The 21,427-nt window shown below is 36.2% G+C and overlaps 1 protein-coding gene across 2 annotated transcripts in view; it reads left to right on the forward strand.

The window, feature by feature from the left end:
* Positions 1 to 21,427, forward strand: part of MINDY3 (MINDY lysine 48 deubiquitinase 3) — a 49,095-nt gene that overhangs the window by 13,196 nt on the left and 14,472 nt on the right. For both annotated transcript variants that reach the window (XM_064408914.1, XM_064408919.1), the window contains exons 6-10: positions 942 to 1,056; positions 1,483 to 1,556; positions 2,014 to 2,093; positions 6,722 to 6,792; positions 8,735 to 8,815. In XM_064408914.1, the coding sequence (XP_064264984.1) occupies positions 942 to 1,056; positions 1,483 to 1,556; positions 2,014 to 2,093; positions 6,722 to 6,792; positions 8,735 to 8,815 (421 nt within the window). The remainder of the gene's footprint in view (positions 1 to 941; positions 1,057 to 1,482; positions 1,557 to 2,013; positions 2,094 to 6,721; positions 6,793 to 8,734; positions 8,816 to 21,427) is intronic.

Below are 21,427 nucleotides of genomic sequence, written 5' to 3' on the forward strand. Positions count from 1 at the left end.
CTGATGAAGAAAGGATGTTTACAAATCAAGTATTAGCCAGAGTAAACCCATCTATGGATATATTTTTGTAGATCTGTTTCATTTTTAAACAAAGCTTACTAAAAGTATGCAAGAAATCAGAAAAAAAAATAATGTGCTGTTTGTGTAAGATATGCAAAACTATGATCTAGTTTGAATTACTCAAACTAATGTTTGTGTTCTGAAATGTAATATTTAGCTCTAACTACCCAAGGAATTCCAAGTGTGTTGCTTCACTGGGATATTGGTGAATTTCTTCCTTTCCTCAGTTTTTATTTCAGATTTTTTCCTTTTTGACCATATGATCACATGATGTCACCTTACCAACCAGGCAGTCACCATATTATGCAATAAGATAGTATCCCAGATGTCAATGTGCCACTGTTCAATGTTTTGAACAATTTGCATTTTCCAGAGCTAGTGTCTTAACAAAGTTAAATTCTTATGGGAAATAAAATAATTGCATCAAAAGCCTGGAAGATAGTCTCACATGGTTAAGTAGGTTTATTTCTCCATTGTTTCTGGGCTGAATGTCGTTCAGAACACTATATAATACAAATATTATTTTGGTGACGTACAGTATATTTGCAATTTCAGTAACAGTGTTTTATAGAATTACAGTAGTGGTGCAAGCCACTCAGCTCTTTCACACATATATATAATTTTATGGTTAGTGCTTGCATATAAAAATCATTCATTTCTGCATTTTGCTCCAGAATTATTTATCATCTGCAGATGGCAGTTACCATAACTCCAGAGGAGCTGCTGTGTCATTCTGTATATAACACCAGATCTGTTCTACTTTGACATTTTCATGTTAGGTCTTAGTAATTCTTGGCAGTGCTTTGTGACACTATTCTAATGCTTCATCTCAATACGTACTTCTTTTCTGTTGTTTGTTTGTTACTGGTTTTTGTCTTTAGCAAACGAGCATTCAAAAGCTTCCCTGAACTGAAGGCTGCAGTTTGGGATCAATATTCAGCATGGACAAACAGATTTGGAGTGTTGCTCTTTCTGTATTCTGTAATACTGACAAAGGTTTGTGGATTGCTTGATGTGTTTTTTGGGTGGGTTTTGTTTCTTTGTTAAAAGAAAGTTTGATCATGTAACCCTTTTTCTGTAAAAGGTGAAAAAATAAACTGATGAACTAAGTTCAGATAAATTAATGAAATGGTATCTTCATCTATGTTGCAGTACAGTTCCAGCCTAAAAATTTGAAAGGCTCAGTCCTTTGGTTTTTTGTGGTTTTGGTTTGTCTTTTTCTTTTTTGATCTGGGAGACTTACACATTTTGAAAATATCCTTCCTTGCAAGATGTTTGAAAACATCTTCCTTTGAAGAGAAAGCAACCTTTATCAGTTAATGTAAAAACATCAGCCTCCCAATGTTTTACTGTTGCATCCTGTTGTATAAATGTTGCAGCTCATTCCTTAAGACAGCAAAAATGTTTGTAATTTTTCTACAGGGTATAGAAAACATAAAAAATGAAATTGAAGATGCAACTGAGCCATTGATAGATCCTGTTTATGGTCATGGAAGGTAAGCTGCAAAAAAAGTTTGCTACCACTTAAAATAGATTTTTGGGCTAATTTTTTTTGTCTTATGTAACTGATTGTTTTTTAGGAAGTCACTGACATTAAAAGAGGGACTCAATTGTAACTTTGAAAATAACTAAAAGCTACAATGAAAGTCTGTCTATTTCACTGCTAACTCCTTTTAGTACATCAGTTCTGAGGAAATGCTTCTGTTGTTAAATTTTCAGATGGATAATTCTCAAATTCAGGGCTACATTCTCTATCAAGTTCATGTTTGAAAGAGTGGAGATGATAGAGTTCCTGAATTAAAATGCACACTAGTTAATGGAAAATAGTTACAAAATGTCTGCTTGGGTAATTCAATAATTTTTGAATTTGTTACAGATAACCATATTTTTTGAAAAAAATTTCATGTCCCTTTTAATTTCTTATGTCTTACATAATTTCTTTCTGTTGTGTAGCCAAAGTTTGATTAATCTGCTGTTGACTGGACATGCTGTTTCTAATGTGTGGGATGGAGACAGAGAATGTTCAGGAATGAGTAAGTTGGTTCTAGTTTATGCTTGTTTTTTTTTTACATCCTCTGAGATGCTGACCTATAGATTTGGTATGTATTCCATTTCTGTTTGGATAGTCTCCTTGTTTACTGCCCTTTGAATTAAGTAGACTTCAAATGGAAATACAACATACTTGCACAAAATTGCTGATGTTAGTATCAGTGAATACAGGATTGTCAGCTACAAGTTGAATGGAGACATTACCTGATGACCTGGATGATGGAAGGGAGTGCAGTCTCTGCAATTTGGGAAGTTTGAAGACAAGGCCACTGTTCAAAACAGCCACATCAAACTAGAGAAATGAACTGACAGTAATGTCCCGAGATGCACCCGAGTCCTACGCCCAGGATGGAACAAACCCGTGGAACAGCAGAGGGCAGCACTGGCTGGCTGGGAAGCAGCCTGGTAGGACAGGAGCCGAGGCCCCTGTGGGCAGTGAGTTGCACTCAGTCACTGGTGTGTCCTGGCAAAGAAGGGCTGTGCAGGAGGGTAGCCAGCAGCTGGAGAGAAATGATGGTTCTTTCCATCCTTCTGGGACCACCTCTGGAGTGGTGTGTCCAGTTTTGGGCTCCCCAGGGCAGGAAAGACATGGACATAGTGGAGTGATTTGGTGGAGGCTCATGATCAGAGGGCTTTTGTGTTTGTTGGGTTTCATTTTACAAGTGGAGATTATATGAAAGCAGGAAAAATTTGACTTGTTCACATCTCCTCTTTACTGCTAGTCCATCTCGGGTTCATCAGCATGTTTCTCAATGATTTTCTATCATCTAAGTCAGCACAGAAAATACTAACTTGAAATTAGGTTCAGGACAGATCCATGCAAGACCTGAATCAAAATGCTCTGGTTTGATGATGAACAAGTAATATAATCTCCCTTGAGACATCTTAGACTTGCACTTGGTTATGATGTCATGCAGCCTGTGCTTTCAGACTTAGAGAATGTCATTTGCATATTCTATCTAACTTTCCTCTATTTGACATTGTTGTCATTTATCCCCCTATTTCTAATAGAAATTTATTTTAATTAGCCTTCTGGGTTTTATCTGTATGTTTTCTTGGGTATTTTTAATTTTCCCTTTTTGATTATGATATATCAGTCTGAATTTTTAGATTATGATCGATCAATCAATCTGAATTTTCTAGGAGCTTTCCTTTACATTAGGCTAAGTTGCTGTTCTGCAATTCGGTATACTGGTTTTGAAATCTGTGAGTTCGTTACCTCATTTGCTTTTCAGATTATCTTTCTGGTAGGCTTTATTTCTTTGTTATCCAAGTTGGAATTTTTTTCTTTTCTGAGAATGCTGAACTTGCTTTGGACATTCAGGTTCTCAGTTAGTTCTGCTCTAAAAACCTAGAACGGGAAGTCCCATAGAGTCTTTTTGTGGAGAGCAGAGGAAGAGATCTTTAGTACTTCTTAAGGATCTGGTGTTATGTGTCCTATTAGCTTTTCTGACCAGTCAAGTCATTGGACTTTATGTTGGGAGCCCTCCATTTTCTTGAAGACTTTGGATAATAAGCCGGAACCTGCTTATACACAGTCTTAAGTCTATAATTGTATTTGTTACCAAGTGATTTGTTACAGTCTATCAAAAAGAAAGATAAAGAGCAGCTGGTACTGTTCACAACTTCATAGGCTAGGCTGAATTTTGGATATGTTGTCACATTTCCTTTATATAGAAATCCTTTTTGTCATCTTTTCTTCTTGAGCATTTCTCTTGGATTTTTTCTCTTTGTGTGTAAAACCTTCAGCTTCTTTCATGTCAATGCTTATGAGCTTTTCATGTAGAAGGGTTGAAGGTATCAAAGCAACAAAGACTGAACACTGTTTCATTCATAAGTTATCTGAAGTCACTTTACCTCTTTTTCAACTATTTAGATAAGCAGTTTTTAATTACATAAATAATTAAAATTATTTATAAGCCATTTTAAAGGTACTGCCAGTAATTTTAGCAGTGACGAAAGAACAGACTAAATTGCAAACTTGAGGAATTACCATGTCTTTGCAGATTGTACTCAGAGCACTGGCTCTCACAGTATTGCATATTTTCCAAATAGGGTAGGAGTTACTAACTGGAATTGCTCTTGGCCACGGGTGGTAAAAATGCCACTGAAATGGCCAAGTCTCTTCTTTGACTATCCACATGTTCTCCTTTAAACCTTTCTTCTTATTCTGATCTCTTCTCTTGCCACAGCTGTTCGCAGTAGGAAGATATGGGGAGGTAGTTGGTACTTTTTGCTGCTTTTTTGGGGCTGTTGTTCCTCCATGCACTGTAGCAGCTCCCTGTGAATGCAGCCAGGGCTGGAACTGCTTTTCCCGGGCGGTGCCAGGGATTTGTGGGCTTGGTGTGGCCCCTGGGTGGCGCTGTGCTGATGCGGATGGAAACGGGAATGGCTTCGGAAATTTGAGTCTTGGCAAAAGTGCTTTTCCAAGCAAGAGAAACTAACTTTGTGACAAGAGGCATAAATATTCATTTTCTTAGTTGATCCTTGGTCTTATCAGATGTCTTCCAGTCATCTCTCTTCGTGGAGTGAGGATATTCACAGAATAAACTTTGATTTAGTGCAGCTAGCCTCCTTTTGTTTCTTTGTAAATCATCTGAGAGTAGTTTTTGCTTTTGTGTTTCTCCTCTCTGTTGGCTAATTCTGAAGGAGGCATGGGTAGATAGATCAGTGACTACAAGCCGAAGTTAACCTAGGAGCTTTGTACACAGATACACAGTCTGTGTGGCTTGGCTACTAACTATTCAGAATATTGACACTGTGTGACTACAGTTATAGCCAGAATCACAGCACTCTCTAGTCTGTACTCTCTAGTTATCAGAGTTCTCATCTAGTTATCTGTCAGGGGGACAAAGTACTTAATCATAGAATTATTTTGAATAATTTTCTGAATAGTAAATATTATTTACATGTGACTTAGATGTTCTGTGCCCAGGTACTGGCTCCTATATCACTTGTTTAGCAGACTGAACTTCACATTGATTTTTGTTACAGGTTTTTAAGAAGTATCTGTGATGCATAAAATTACTTTTCTAATTTACTATTGCTTACTTCTCCACTAATTTTCTTCATTGCACATATAAATGTGCTATTTCTGTATGTTATCTGTTCCCTAGTTTGCAGGATTCTTCACTAGTTTTTTTTAATTGGGCTATAGCTCTCTTTCCCCCAGCTCAAAGAAAGGATGAATTGTCTCAGCATATGGCAATTTATAGCCACTCAGCTATTAGCCAGGGAGATAATGGGGTTTTGATGAGCATAATGTGTGCACCCCTGAATATTTTAATTCCAAGCAAGTTTGAAGGTAATCTGTGAAAGCACAGCTTTCAGATCAAAGAATTCTACACTGCAAAGAGCCTTTTAATATCTATAGCTCACCCTCTAAGGAAAGACTTGTACTTTCAGACACAAAGGCAGTGAACAAATTCATGTTTGTAAATTTTTTGGGTTTTGATTTTCAGAATTGGATATAGAGGGACTTTTGCTCAACAGTAGAGGGGAAAAATTAAACCAATACTGTAATAACTGTTCTGCACTGTTCCAAAATTCAGTGAGGTAAAACTTGAAGTTGGTGAGGAGAGTATAGCGTGCCTGGTGCTGCAGAGTTCACTTCTGCGAATCCAGGAATCTTTTAAATTCGGAATGGCTTCTTTCACTTGCTGTGGTCCTGAGGCTTTAGCCCATGGATAAACAGTTTTACGCTGTTGTACACAGATGACTGGTGGTAAAAATTATGGTTGAGCCTTAGTGTTTTAGAGGGCACTTTCAAATATGGAAGTCAGTGTTCAACAAAATAAAGGAAATGCAGATATTCTTAAACTGATCATAGTGTGTGCTTCCAGTGTGTGCTGCTCTTGTTAGACAGCGTTTGGGGTTCTAGCAGAGCTGTTCTAAGGAGGCAGTACTTGGAGCTCCTTAGATGATGTACATGAAAGCCCAGAGCTTCTTCCAAATCTGTATAATTAGATTCGAAACTTGAATTTTGAAGTACTTTCTCTTTATTTATATTAGAGGACCTCAAATAAGGCTCTATAAGTGCTCTTCCAATCAGTAGTACATAAATATTTCAGCTGTTCCTGGCAGCTGTGTGTGTTTGAGAGCTTTAAATAGAAGTCAGTATTGAAAATCAAATTAGTTTTTCTGCTTAAAAAATTATTATTTCAAAAATTGTGGTTTATTATTCAGAATGTGAAGTGCATAAGATAAATATGGTCAAGGAACTCTAAGAAAAAAGAGGGAGAGAGGAAAAAGCATTCGTTTATCCACGTATATGGGGTTTTCTCTTCTTGAAGATAGCTGTTCTTCTTAGATTTTTCTAAGAATAATTGTGATGTAAATTGCAAGTATTCCCCTCCTACAAAGTCCAAGAGGCTTTTAAATGAGGCTATCAACAAGAACCTGTTAAAACTATGAGTCTGGGTCTTATTTTATAGAGAGATCTTATTTATAGAGAGAGTTATATATTTTTTACTATATCTTGATGATTTGTTATTGTTACTAAAACTGCATAACTTAAAATTGTTATTACTTGACCAATTTTGAAAGTAAGAAAAAATGGCTTAAAATAGAATGTGCAGATTTTTCTTGGATAAATGTGTTTTCTTTTGAACAGAACTTCTTGGCATACACAAACAGGCAACAGTAGGCTTTTTGACGTTGATGGAATCGCTGAGATATTGTAAGGTAAGCTGTTTTCTACATCATTTAAAACTTTTCTTTCATTAAGGTGTTGTGGGCTTTTTTAACAGTATTACTGAAAGCTTTACTGTGTACTGTTGGAGATCTTAAAGAACATCCAAATAATATCCAAATTCATATATTGAGACATATATGAAACATATATTAAGACAAATATATAAAAAATTTAAATGCATCTTACTGAGTAAATGTTCTTTGATGCTATTTAGATTAGAACTTTATTGCACCAGTTGATTATTGTTAGTTAGAAGCTTATGTTTTTATGGAAATAACTCTAGCTAAATTTTGTAGATGGTTTTAAAACTGTGAAGTCCCAAAAGGGCTTGCTGTTGTGTTGCAATTTTATTGATCTTTTTTTATGCCTTCACTCTCTTCCATTTAAAATAAATATCTGTAAGTAAAAATGATAAAACTACTATTAAGCAACTCTATTCTAAATACAATATATTCAAAATGTAAAAGGTATTTTATGTATTTATCTCTGAACATTTGAAAGTTGCTGGTGCACCATAGTCCATTTTGTTTCTTCCTGTTGTGACAGAATTTCTTGATTTCTGGTTTTTATATGAGAAATAAAAAAAAACCTCATGGCTCGAGATAAAGGCAGTTTAGTAGGGAAAACAAAAGCCACACACACAAGCAAAACAAAATAAGAAATTAATTATGGTTTTTGATGGACAGGCAGGCATCCAGCCATGTCCAGGAGAACACAGTTCCATCAAGTGTAACAGTTACTTCGCAAGATGCCATCACTCCAAATGTCCCCCCATTCCTCCTTATTCCCTCCCACTTTATATCTTTTGGTCACTAATTCTATTCCATTCCAACAGCACATTCCACCCCTTATTCCATACCCTTTATGTCATGCTCAGGTCCCACACTATTCAATACAACCTCATTGAACACCACCCCCCTTTTCACCCTTTGTTACAAAATATATCTGTCATTGCCTTAGTCTGACCACCCCTGCTGAATGTCTGTACCATGTCCATGAAATGTCCTTTGAGTTCATTCAGTCCCTGCTTTGGGCTCCATGTGTTCAGGTGGTCACTCCAGATAGGAGATGTGGTGCTGCCTGGAGTCATCGGGCACCAAAGCCAGCTCAGGACAGGTCACTGCTGTGCTGCATCTGCTTCCTGTAAGGCTGCTCCTCCACTGCTTCAGGTGGTCCCTGTTACAGTAATTCCTGCAACAGCAACTGGAATTATGGCTTACAACAAATTAAAGACATCCATTACAACCTCTGCCCTTGGTCCTTGGGCCAGGTTGTCTGTTTTAATGGTGCAGTCAACTCCTTCACTTCTTCCCTGGCTGGCTGCAGCAAGGGACTCCTGCTGTAGGGCACCATTAGTACAGTCCATGTGCTGGTCCTTTGTGGGCTGCAAGGGATTCTGTACTTCCCCTCTTCCAGTGTGGGGTCCCACCCATGGGTAACAGCCCTCCCTGAGCTTATCCAGCATCCCCTATGGGGTCCTGGCTGTTCTACAAAGACTACTTTTGAAACAGCATTAATACTCTTTAATTCATGAACCTTTTTGGTTGCTCTTTGCTTTATTTGTAGTCTGTATTAAATTCTTTAGCTTGTCTCAGAGTTGAAGAGAATAATGTAGTTGGCAGGATGTTGGTGTATTGACTGCAACTGGGTGTCCTCTAATTTATTAAATAAATGTCAATTCTGAAATAATTAATCCACAAACAATTAATAAATCAAGTGGACTTCTACTTTTCATTAGCATCTGATGCTAGTATTGTTAAGTGTAGTACTTGTCTGCAAGCTAAATACATCATTTTATTGAACATTTTATAACAGTGGAGTCCTAACTGTGCTGAAAACTACCTAAATTTTCGTTAACTTGGTCACTAACTTGGTGAACTTTCTGGTTTGCATTTCTGATTTTGTATTTCTGATTTTGCTGTACCTTTTTAGGTTGGCTCCTATTTGAAATCTCCAAAATTTCCCATTTGGATACTTGGCAGTGAAACGCACCTCACAGTCTTCTTTGCCAAGGTATGTTAGATGTGGTTTTGGTAACCTCAGGCAGATAAACACCACATAAATTCAAAGTACAGATCTTGCTACAAGATGACTTTTATGTGGATTTAATGTAAAAACATAGTCACTGAAACTGTTAATTAAGCCTTTCCTTGGAGGCAAAGTTGTTCCCATACTTCAGCAATATTTCATAACTTGCCGTGTGAAATCTTTTGGTTTTAGCCTAATTTATTGGGCTGGGGCTCGTTTATGCTTTGGAACACCATGTTTGGGATAAGTACTGTCTTAAATTTCTGTAGTGTAAGAGAGATTTATGTATTGGTTTCACTCCCTGACAGTACTTTTACAATTTTTAATCTGTAGTTGGTTGATCTACATTTAAAATACATATCAGGATTGTCACAATAATTCTTTATATATTCTGTCAGATATCTGCTGTAGCCTGTAAAACATAAAATGCTTTCGGGAGGACTCTCAGTTTAAAATCTTAGACCAGATTTTCCAAGGAGACAATTTCTGGTTCTTTAATTGAAGATTGTAAGTTGTTTATCTTAAATTTTAGTTTTATAGAACACTTGTTTCTGATTAAAAAATTCATTGAACTTTGAATGGTATATTTAGTCTATTTATTGGTACTTATTAGAAGTTAACTTCCCTGCACCTAATATCTTTAAAAGTTAATTAAAACTTTAACTATAAATCTTGAAAATAAATACTAGAACATATGACAAAAATAAAACTGTAAATTCTCGAACTGTTGAATTTCCTAAAGTAAAATTTTAGTCTAATCTTTAGAAAGACAACACAAATGCCTAGGTTTTTATTACTAAGAAACAAACCTCCACAATGTATTGAAAGTTTGTGGAGTAGTATTTTTTAATCTTTAAACTTAAATTTTAAAAAATCCTTAAATTAAATTAATAAGCCAGTTTTACACAATGCTTTTTTTTTTGCAAATTTTTAATCCCTAATGTCAGATAAATATTCTTTCTTCCTTACTCCATGAAATAGAAAACTCCATATTCACCTTTGGATATTTGTTTTCTGCTTTCTTCCCAGTCTTTCCTAGTAAAGCTTTTTTATTTCAGTTTTGAAATTTTATCCCCAGTTTTTCTGAATGATATCATCAAAGTCAGTACCATGCAGACAGCAATGTGATGCAAATAGGTATAATTGCTCTGTAAATGGCAGTCCAGGGTTCCTGTCACAATCTTATCACAGTTAATGCTCAGTGTCTGCAGAGGCCATTTCCTGACAGAAATCCACTTCTAATGCTCTTTCTGCTAGGATGCTGAAGGCTGTTTCCTGGATTTAGAGTAAATGGGTATCAGTATCTGGTGTCTCCAACTGGTTCTCCTTTCTTCACTGAACTCCACTTAGGCTGTAGAACTTCAGCCTGTGATTATTAAAAAGCAGAATAAAGAATTGACACGGTCTTGGCAAAGAATTTCCTAGATTTTTTAATTGTTGTTGTTGTTATTACACAGAGCAGGAGCTGAAGGTGTGTAAAAGCTCTTAGTTTTTGAATTTGAGGTCTAACCTCACCCTTTCTAAAGTAGCTGTTGTTGAGCATTTCAGGTAGAGATGTCAGCTGCAGTGGAAATACAAATTGTGTTGACAATCAGTTATTGTATCAATTGCAGCTACATGTCAAAAACTACAGGAAGAAACTTGAATTCGTTGCCAGTGGTTAATCAGCAAGTTGTTAAAAAATTACACAATGTGTAAATGGTGTTTAGTACTGAGGCTGTAGCTTCTAGTTTGGTGGTGAGTTTGATTACATGAGAAAGAAATGTTCAGAATGGAAAGAGAAAAATGAACTGTGGAGCCAAAAACCAGAGATTAATTAATTAATCAAGCTGCATGTATTTTACAGGAGCATAAAGCCTTATTTTTAAATAGAATAATGTTAGGCAATTATTAATTATTCTGTTAAGCAGAACAGTAGTCAGTTTTGTCATTAGCTGAGTAATTTGGTTTAGAAATCTAGAAACAGCAATCTTCCTAGGCTACTGTTGCTATAGACAACTAGCATGGGAAAATTAGGGGACAGAACAGAATCTTCATTTTCTTGAGCTTGGAGGTTTAGCAAGCAAAAGGTTTTACTCATATTCTGCATTCTGCTCTACTTAAAGAAAGCTGGCTGCTGTTCAATTAGTATTTAGATGTTTGACTCAGATTTTTTACATTAGATGAATTGTAGACATTTTTCTCCTATCAGTGGAATGAATGATAAACTGCTGCACTTTTCTATCTCAGAACATTTTTATTTAAATATTGTAGACTTCTATTGTTGTCTGCCAGAATATATTTGCACTGCTCTGAATGTGGACCATTCTTTTAGCTGTGACTGTGAGGAATGTTTTATTTTGTAAAATAAATTATTCTGTTCGTAGCTGCTGTTTTAAAACTCTATATATTTTCAATGGATTTTAATGTACAAAATGCAGCACAGTATCTTTGACTGAAGGTCACACTTATAGCTTGAAGTGACAGTTAATTAAAGTGTGTAATTGGGCTTAAGCTCCCTTGTAACTGATGCTGCATGAAACAGCTGTAAACAGAGACAGTTGAGCCAATTCCTAGTTTTAAGGTGAGTCTACAGTGAGTCAGCAATTTCTCCTGTTACTAAAAGAGTACGTTTTCCTGCATGGTCTTCATCTGCACATCTTGACTGTCTTAGCATTTCTGTACATACCCAGTGAGTTATTAACCTTGTTTTAGTACAGAGATTTGGAGATAGAGAGAAATAACAAATAATTTCTTTGTTGTTTTCATTGAAGCACATTTTATTAAAGGTAATATCAGTAGTTTTATTGTCTGGCACTTAACCAACCTGTCATCAGCCAAATAATTATTTGTAATTAGATCTTTTGGAAAGAAAATAGAATCTTGAAATATGTGAAATGAAACTTCACATCTTCATTTATAGAACAGACTGTCTTGAGCAAAAATACTACAGCTTGTTCTGCAGATAGGTAAATGTTGAAGTCAGAAAGCACATGCAAATATCTATATTATCAAAATAGTTATTCAAAACACTGATAGTTATGTGTGTCCTAATAGAGTTGGAAAAAATTTGTGAATCATTGCAGGGGGGGTCCTGCAAAAGAACCATAAGTAGTACCATCGTATTATTTTTCTTCACAACTGTTGTGTGTGTAAAGTCAGAAAGCTGCTTAATGCTCAGCAGTCCAAATTTAACATTTTCTACAAAAATAAGTTTGGCTATTACTCTTAGTGGTCATGGATTGTGCATTTGCAACAAGGTAGATTTTGCCTGAGAAAAGTGAGTATGTAGATTATTTGTAGGCTACTAAATCTAAGCAGCCATCATTTCTGCCTCTCCCTACCTACTCTTCCTTTCAGTGAATAGAAAAACTTTCAAATGGCTTCAGTCCAACAAAAGCAAACAAGGAATCTTTCATCTGACACCATGAGTTTCTCTGCATGCTCTGTCAGACGGTGTAAAGGCAAATATGTGATATTTTAAATGTTCTCTAAAAATCAACTTTATCACTACAGTCTTTTTGGTTTTTTTTTTTTCTCTTTCATTGTAGAGATAAGAGAGAGTAGGAAGTGGGGCAGCTCTGAATAAGGCTGCGATGTTCAGGATGAAATGTTGTACAGGCATTTTGTAATTATTTTTATGATATTCATAGGAAGTTATGAGAAGCTGAGACAATTCAGAACTTTTAGGACTGTCAAAGTGGGGTCAGACACTGTATAAAAGAGTACCAACAAGTTGAAATGTTATGCAAAATATAACAAGAATATGTTCCACTGCAAACAATAGGAAGAACAACAGGAGATTAATAATGCTCTCTAAATATGGTCTGTGACATGCAAATCCACATTGTGTTGAAGTCTGAATTCAGACTCATTGAAAGTGAAAAGACAGCATGGAATAAATGTATGTCTGGTGACTTCAGGTGATTGAAGCTGTGGGGACACTTCAGCTGTGTAGGTGTTTAAACAATTTCCTTTGTTTCTATGTCTTTGAACACAGAGGCCACCACAGAATTTGCTATCCATTTTCAGTTACAGCATTGTGGCATTTCTAGACTTGAAGAGTCAGATAAGCAGAGAAAACACCTGTTTGAGAAATCTGAATAAGTTGCAAATTACTGCTTTTGAAGGAAAATGTCCTGTCCTGGACTCCTGGAACCACATGGGTTTCGGATTACATTTTTTATTTCTCTGACTTTGATCACTGTAACCTGTTCTACACATTCTCAGGGCCTTTCTTCTGCATCCTTGATAGCATTGTCTCCCAGAAGAAAGAGCACTGACTTCTCTTCCTAAACAATCTCTTTCATCAGGGTTCAGCTGAGGGGCACCTCACCAAACTGACAGTGCTATAGGAGAGCCTAAATGTGGGTCAGTGGTGTTTACCAGAGCAGGGCAGAGGAGGAGTGCTAGCTGGTGCAGCATTTAAGCTCAGAACACCAACAGAGATTGTCGGTGGTGTGAAAGGAAATGAAATGCACATGTAAAAATTCAGTCATTATTAGTACGTGTTAACACCTTTGGTTTTTACAAAAATAACCTAGGTGTATCCTTTAATTTAAGAACTCTTCTACTTAGGGAAGGGAGAAAAATATCTATGTACCCATGACCAGTAAATGCAGGTAACCAAATTTTGGAAAAGTATGTTTTCATCAGAGAAGAAATTATCACATTTTGAAGATTCCGCTTCAGGAAATGGTTACAGAGCATGTGGCTATAGGGTCTGTAGTTTTCAGGAGTAAGAGAAGTTGGTTCTGTTGGAACAGTCTGGACAGCTACCTGGAAAAGATATAGATGTGTGAAGCAGCAGCAGAAATAATTTCTGTCCTAAAGTAGGGTTCCCATTTTCTCTGTGCTGTTTCAGAGCAGGGAGGCAAATGCTGTTCTGTTTTTGACAATAGCACTCACCTGACTGATTCAGTATTGACTCCTCAAATATTCCTATTGTGATTTTAAGAGCTCCTTTCTGCAGGAAGAGACCCATTTTTAAAATTAATGTTGATGGAGGATGTTTCCTGTGGGCTCCCAAAAAGAATAGAAGTTACTCTGGTTGGTTGAAGATTTGTAGTGTAAATGCTATTGCTTAATGAATTTAAGTTGTTCTTAATAACATAGTATTTCATGAGTTCATAAGCAATTTCAAATGAATTTTCTAGTAGAAAGGCCAGCTTTGAGGTCTGTTGTTGGCAGAGGACATACCAAAATAAAGTACTTCTGAAAGGTTCTAACCTACTCTAGATCACAGAGCATAAGTATGAAGACTTGTTCTGCTATTTGTGGGTCTACTCTGATTTTACTTGCAGGTTAATTAGTTCCTATGACAAATGTGTGGTCTTTTTTGTGAACGAGTACTTCTGAACAGTTTGTTCATTGTTTGTTTGGAAGGTTTTCTGTGGGAGAACTTGTACTTGTTACGTTCATGTCAGTGATTTTCACACCAGCATTTTAAAGTAACTTTAAGATTTTGTCTAAATTTTTAATTCTAGTAAAAGAGATTCTATATGTGAGGCAACAGTTTGTGGTGGCATATTTCTTTCTAATTAAACAGTTCATGACAGCAATTTACCCAGAGTGGCTTTGTCTTCCCAAAAGATAAAAAATCTGAAGCCTTGTCACGTATGAAGCCTCTGCGATTTTTCGGAGGTTTTTTGGTGGGTTTACTTGTGTGTTGTTGATTTTTTTTTTTTAGGAGGGGGTGTTTGGTTTTAGTTTTTTATTTAATTAGAAATGTGATTTTGGTTTTAAGTGGAGTTGGCTTTAATGAGAAACTGTACCCATCATGCAGTTTTTAGATTACTCAAGAAAAATATTTGTTTCATTTTATTTTCCTGTTTCCCACATTGTTTGAATGAGCAGCCAATTCTGATAGCTGCTAGGAAATAGTAGATCTCTGTCTAATCCTAATTTTGATGGTCTCTACTTCAGCTTTACTGCAAAAAAAAAAAAATACTGGGGAAGGCAAAGCCCCTCTGAGTTACTATACTTATTGAGAAGAATTTGTCCTGAAATGTTACGCATTTTGATACTGCTCTGTGCTCAGGTAGATGAGAGAATGCCTTTGAACTGACTCTGGGCATGCTGTTTCCACACCTAGGTAAAGTCTTGTAAAATGGGGTATGGGGAGTAGTTCTGGCAGTTCCAATAGTAACTTTCCATTCAGCAACACTTAGATGTAAAAATTGAAAATGAAACACTACCACTTGTTGCATGAGTTACACTTTAAAAGGAGGGAAGGATGAGAGAATAAAGGATAGAAAACCAGTGCAATAAGAGAACCTTTTCTAGATCCACAAATCAAAAAGGAAGAAATTTCCCACAAACTGTTAAGCTCTCAATTTAGTCTTGCAGCAGCACTTCTGAATAGGAAAACTTAAAAAGAAAATATGGCTAAGTAATGACCATGAATATCACATTAAACATTTTTAGGAAGACTGTCTCCTTAATCATTTCAAGTCTATTTTAAATACAGCTGGGAGGAAAAGTTATTGTAGAGGCAATGCATCAATTTACTTTCCCAATTTCCTAGTTCCCTTCAAACTGTGTGTGCTCTGTTTACTTTCTGCTTGCTGCATTTGCATTTCAGTTGGTTAAGAAACAAACTTTTGTCTGATTTTTAAAAATTACCACTAAGTTGTTAGTAAATATATGGGAACATATTTGAGTCTAATGGGTAATAATTTCCTTGAGACAATATTTGCGCCATAACTTGATGGATACATCGTGTCTGAACATGAGCTAGCTCTGTGTTTAGTGGAAAGCTTGTGGTGAAGGTATAAGGCACCTGTTGTGAAAAATGTACAGAGCAGTATAGAAGTGGTGGATCATTTCCTCCCCCTTTGTAGGATGTGCTGTCCTGAGGAGTACATTTTCCTTTTCCTCCTATTAGCATGTATGACTTTCATATGTAAACTGAAATTGGGGGTTGGAAGGTAACAAATTGGGTCCTACCTCAGAGGAAAACTTCTAGAAGGAATTGCAACCTCCTGTCTTAGGAAGGAGGAGGCTATGAGCAACATCTAGTTTGCATGTACATTAGCCTACCAATGGAAAGACTGATTTTTAAAGAAACACATTTTAGTTGTTTCATTATTTTCTGTAGTATATGCAGAGTGGTTTGCAAGTAGTAAATACATCAAATTAAATTCTAAAGCAATTTTATAAATTATAAAGTCGCTATCAAATTGTGAAACTAGAGGTACTAGATAGAAACAAAGGCTGAGAACTTACATAATTCTGTATCCCTTTTAAATGTGAAAGCAATATTGGCTCCAGTTACATTTTATACAACAGCAAAGACATTGGGCCTCCAATGGGTAAATAATGGGTAAATAATTCTGGGTTTGAAATTTGGATTAATAGACATACTGGCTCATTGTTAAAATACAATTAATAGAGCTTTTAATAGTATTGAAGTATTTAAAAATCAAATCAATATTTAACAAATTGTTGCATTTAAAAAATGGTGTTTGTAATTCCAAATCAAGTGAAAAGCGTAATACACACACAGTTAGGAAGATGACATTAGCTTTCTTAATAGTTAATCTGGCATCAAGTGAAGAATTAAGAGTGTTAATTAAGAGCAGTAGAACATCCTTTCCAGAAATCCTGTAAATGCAGTGCTGTGCTCCAGTGTCCACACCAGGCTTTGGCACAGTGGTGTATTTATGGCAGAGGTAAAAGTTGCTATTTGTCATAAGATGCAACCTCAGAGCATGAGAGAGGAAAATGTTGAGTTTAGTTTGCTTTTTATTCCCCCCCCCCAACAACTGCATTATATGCGTGATTGTCAAAGGTTATAAACCAGAGCAGGTCAGTAAATAAGCCAGTTTAGGACAGCAACTAGTATATTCTTTATCAGGGGTTATCTTTGTGGAATCATTCCAGAAGTTGAATTTTGAGTGAGAAATTTGGAGTAATTTCCGCACAGAATTTTTTAAAGAGCCTTAAAAGTTAAACCACTGTCTTCCAAAATGCGGAATTTAATACAATAGTAATACAATGAAGAGAAGGCAAATAAAATGAACAACTTCTGCACATGCCCCATGTACCTTTGGATGAGGTAAAAGGCAGAAATCATGAATCTTGATAGTGCCAGGCTCACACCATCCATTCTTTGCTTTACAAAGCACTCTCCCTTTTACTTTATCTTTTAATTGTAGCCTACTAACTGTATATTTTTAATACCAGACAATAATACTGGGAATACTAAGTGTTAGGAATGTAGGGTTCACCATGTGACAGAGTGGTTGTTCAGCTTATGAACTGATTCTCTCTCTGCCTGTCGTGTGTTCTGTTTGAGGAAATGAATCTCTATGAGTGGCTGTTAATCCTTGCTCCCTTGTTATAAATACATGTTCTGGATGGAATCCGAGGAATCATTCTTCCCCTTTATTTTTCTTACTGAGAAAATGTCCTGAAGTCATTAATGTATTACAGAACTTAGGAAACAGAGTTTTAAATATAGTTAGTGAATGCCTATTAAAGATATTTTTAAGTGAAGTGTTCTTGGGCAAAACAACAGGGAAATTATTTTGAGGCCATTTTTCTCTTTGCCTGTTTTTTCTCCAAAATGTCTGAAGACCAGATGTTCTTTCTAAGCAGGGCACCATGTATCCTTGGAAGTAGAGGCTTACATATTCTTTTATTCTCTGTTCAGCCTGCCTCATTCCCATGTTCCCAAACCCTACTGGGATAGATGCAGGAACTAGAAACAGTAAATGAGACTCCCAACAGGCCAACATATGCTTCAGTAATAAGAATAGGCTTTCAAATAGTAACTTTTATAGTCCTGTTCTGAAACTTTTTGCCAAGTTCTGCTTTTTGCAAAATTCACACACTGTCTAATAAACCTGTGACATGACAGAGTGAACTTGTGTAGAGAAGAATCTCTATCAGGAGACTTTGGATCATTTTATATATGGTAGGAACTTGGTTGAAATCTGTTTGAATTGTCAAAGCTGTTGATCCACAAAACCTTAATACATGTGACAGCTGTGGAATCCCCAGGAACATAGGGTAAATCCATATACAACATCAGATTTAATCCAAGTACAGTCACAAAGATCTTCAGCAACCAATTTCTAACCATTTTTTAAAAATAAGTTTTTCATCCCTTTATTTACTCCTTTCATAGCAATAACAGCTTTGTTGCGTACAAAATAAAAATAACATCTCTGACCTCTTTTGATAAGGCAGCTCTACTTTCAGGTTAGGATATGTAAATGAATGAATTGAAAGACTAAATGTGGAAGGATACAAAGACAGAAAAGACAGAGACAGGGATTGTCTATGGAGGACGGACCTTTGAACTCCTAGCAAAAGTGCAGCACATTTAGTGATACTTTAGCTATTACCTTAATTGTCTTTCTCCTCTTACATAAGAAGCTACATGTGATTAGCTATGTGAATAACATATTCTTTTGTTTCTAAAACTCAACCTCTTAGCCACCTCACGTAGCAAACTCTTACAGATATCAAAGTACTTTTTTTCCAGTGTTGGTTTGTTTTACCTAAGAAGCTTTTGAAATCTGTTCTCTTTGTATGTTACAGGGAGACCAATGCCATTTTCGTCTCCCAGCTGATAGTTTAGGGTGTCTTATATGTATACTTTAAAAATATCTATTACAGAGGATTGCCAAAGTTGTCAGAGCCTGTGGTATGAAAATGTTGAAGCAGTTCAGGTGTATTTAGAGAAGAAATTCAGAAATTCAGTCACTGCCTATGAATAGTTAAGAAAGTTCATGCAGCTGGAATGAAGTGAGATGGGCTTTTTAATACAGGTTTATTGAAAAAAAATCATGTGTTTTATATTAATAAAATAATAAAACAGTGTTTTTATAGAAGCTAGTTGCTCTATTCTGCTACTTGTTAGAATTAGCTGCCTGAAATAATATACCTCAAAGACCAACATAAATGGCAATACTGCTTTTATAATATATGAAACTGTGATGTTTGTGAATATTTAGTATTTTCTCTGTACATGTAGCAACATGTGCATGTAAAATTTCCTGTAATACTACTTACCATTACTAAATAACAGTGTATCCTGTGCCATTATTAATATACTTTTTTTCTTCATTACTTCACAGAGCTTGTACATTTCACATGAAAAGCCATAAAATATTACTGTTAGGTTAATGAACCAGGCTAAGAATTGTCTTTTAGAAACACTTGGCTTATTTGACTTATAAAATAATTGATCTGGTCTATTTTCAAAAAACATTTCATCATTCTGGATTGAAGCAAGTCAGTGTTTTCGTTGTCCCAAGAGAGAATTATATGGTTTTAGTGGGAAACTGAATACTTACTGTAGGCTGGTTTCCAACATTAAGTGCAGCTTTCAGTATTGTTAAAAGTGTAGTTAGGAAGATTTAAATTTCTGCAGTCCATCTTGACTGGTTTTAAAATTTGCTATCAAATGTTCCTGACATGCATGTTCATTTCCCACCTCTTCATTGTAATTCCCAAATAGAATTAGTAATATGTTAATAGTCACTACTATGTTGTGTAGCAATCAGCTCATGTCTATAGGCTGAAATAGTGTTAGCTGTATAAATTGTATTTGTTACTAGATACTGATTTTTTTACGTAGAAAATGGTAGCATAATAATAGAAGCTAAAGTTCATCTTGAATTAATTATATTGTGAAGGTTTTGGAAGTCATAAAACATGGAATTTGTTCACTTCCAGATTGATTCCTCTTAAGAACAAAGTTTCGTTGTTATATAGCATTGTGTTCTGTCTTCCAAAAAAAACCAGCTATGTGAATATAATTTGAAAAGCTGCCCTTTCAGATTAAGCTTGTGACTGGAGAGTGAGTAGTATGTAATTTAGTTATTAGATAAGAATTCCAGTAAACTCAAATTTGCTGACTCTTGGTCTGTAATTCCAATAATGTATTTTTACTTGCAAAACAAAGACATTTTGTGTTGATGAGCAAAACAAGCTAGTAACTAAATAAGAAAAATACTATATACCTAATCTTTGTTGTTTTTTAGCAATCTCTTGTAATCTGTCCATGAGAGCAAGGAACATGTTGAAGAAGCTCTTATTTTTTAATGAGTCAACATGAATTGTTGCCTTCTTGTGATGTTTTAAACTAAACCACCAACATCTGTGGCAATGTAACTGTAAATAGGTATTCACTGTATACTTTTGAGTTTCTCTTATTTTTAAAAACTGCAACACTGTGGCTTTTTTTGTTGGCTGTCTTATTAAACCACCCTCTCCCAAAGGAATGGAGGATATATTGTGGTTTCTATAACTTCCTTGAGTGTATGTTAAAAGTCCCACTTTCCTGACGAATAGTCTGACAGAGTCCTCAGATTTCTGTTGCTGATTCTTTTTCTTTGGTTTGTGTTCGGTTTTCTTCCACAGCCTCACCCCACTCTTGGATCAAGTAGGCTCTCCTTTCTGCCTGGTACTATGGGTGAAGGTGAAAAAGTTTGTAGTCCATAGGTAGCTTTTCTTTCTTCCCTGTTGAGAATTCTCCTCTGTCCTCAGCAAGGTACTGCAGGTACTGTAGAGTAAATGTAGATGATTCACTTTTGCAAGGCAGTGTACAGCTAGAGCCAATTTGCTTCCTTTTAACCACCTTGTTGCAGCAAATTGCTTGTCATGAATGTTCCTCCTCTAGCACCACCCCTACCCCCTGATGAACACTTTGAGATTAACTGTTGTCTTTTCGTGGTCTAACTAAAAGGCCTGTATTTTATTTTCTGAACCCCTGATAAGAATTCCAGTACTTTGTGAGTGGCATTCTTCCTTTTGTGTCTTTTTCCTCTCTTCTTATTCAAGGGAAGTATTTTCTTTTGGCATTTTCTGAATCCCAGATAGACTTATAGCCCTTCTTCAGGGCTTAGGAGGATACAGTATATGATCTTTGACACCTGCTGTTCTGAAGTGGAAAGAATTGGCCACAGAGCTCTTGTATAGTGACAGAAAAGTCTAGAACCTTTCCTTCAATTTTTCCATATACATCTCTCAAGTCGACAAAAATCTTACACTCCTTCAAGTATTGTTTGGGTATGTTCCAGTGGTTTGGCATTTTTTAATGCCTTCTCTCATGGAAGATAAAGTGCTGCAGAACACTGGCATTTTCTGTTGGCCAGCACAAGAAAATCATGGTAAGCCATCTGTGCAGGGCACTGCCATGGCTGCAGCAACCAAGGGCACTGCCCCCTGCAAGCTACTGGTGTGGACAGTGTCCCTCAACACAAATGGGAGTCTTGAACTTCTTCGTTGGCCATCTCTCTGTTCAGAGCCAGACTTGTAGTCTTTAAACTGAATTTATGTCAAATAACGTCAAATGGTTTATGCCTGACTTCACAGGTAAGTGCTGTAGGATTTGACTTGCTTTGTTACCATGGCATAATTCTCTAACGGTTCCTTTCCAGACAGACCCTTCACAATAGCCTGCCTAGATGGAAGTACATGATATGTTGGTATTTAAAAGAATCAGTAACTTCATACCTCAGCGGTCTCAGTACTTCCTCAGTGATGCCTAAGAGGAGAAAAGATCTGTGACCTTGTCGTGGTTTGGCCCGGAAATGTGTTTTTGGAAAGGTCTAAGTCGGGCCAATACCTATCCATAGCTGTTCAGTTCTTTGTATAATGGTA

Source organism: Passer domesticus, chromosome 1, assembly GCF_036417665.1.
Source record: "Passer domesticus isolate bPasDom1 chromosome 1, bPasDom1.hap1, whole genome shotgun sequence".
Lineage (NCBI taxonomy): Eukaryota > Metazoa > Chordata > Aves > Passeriformes > Passeridae > Passer > Passer domesticus.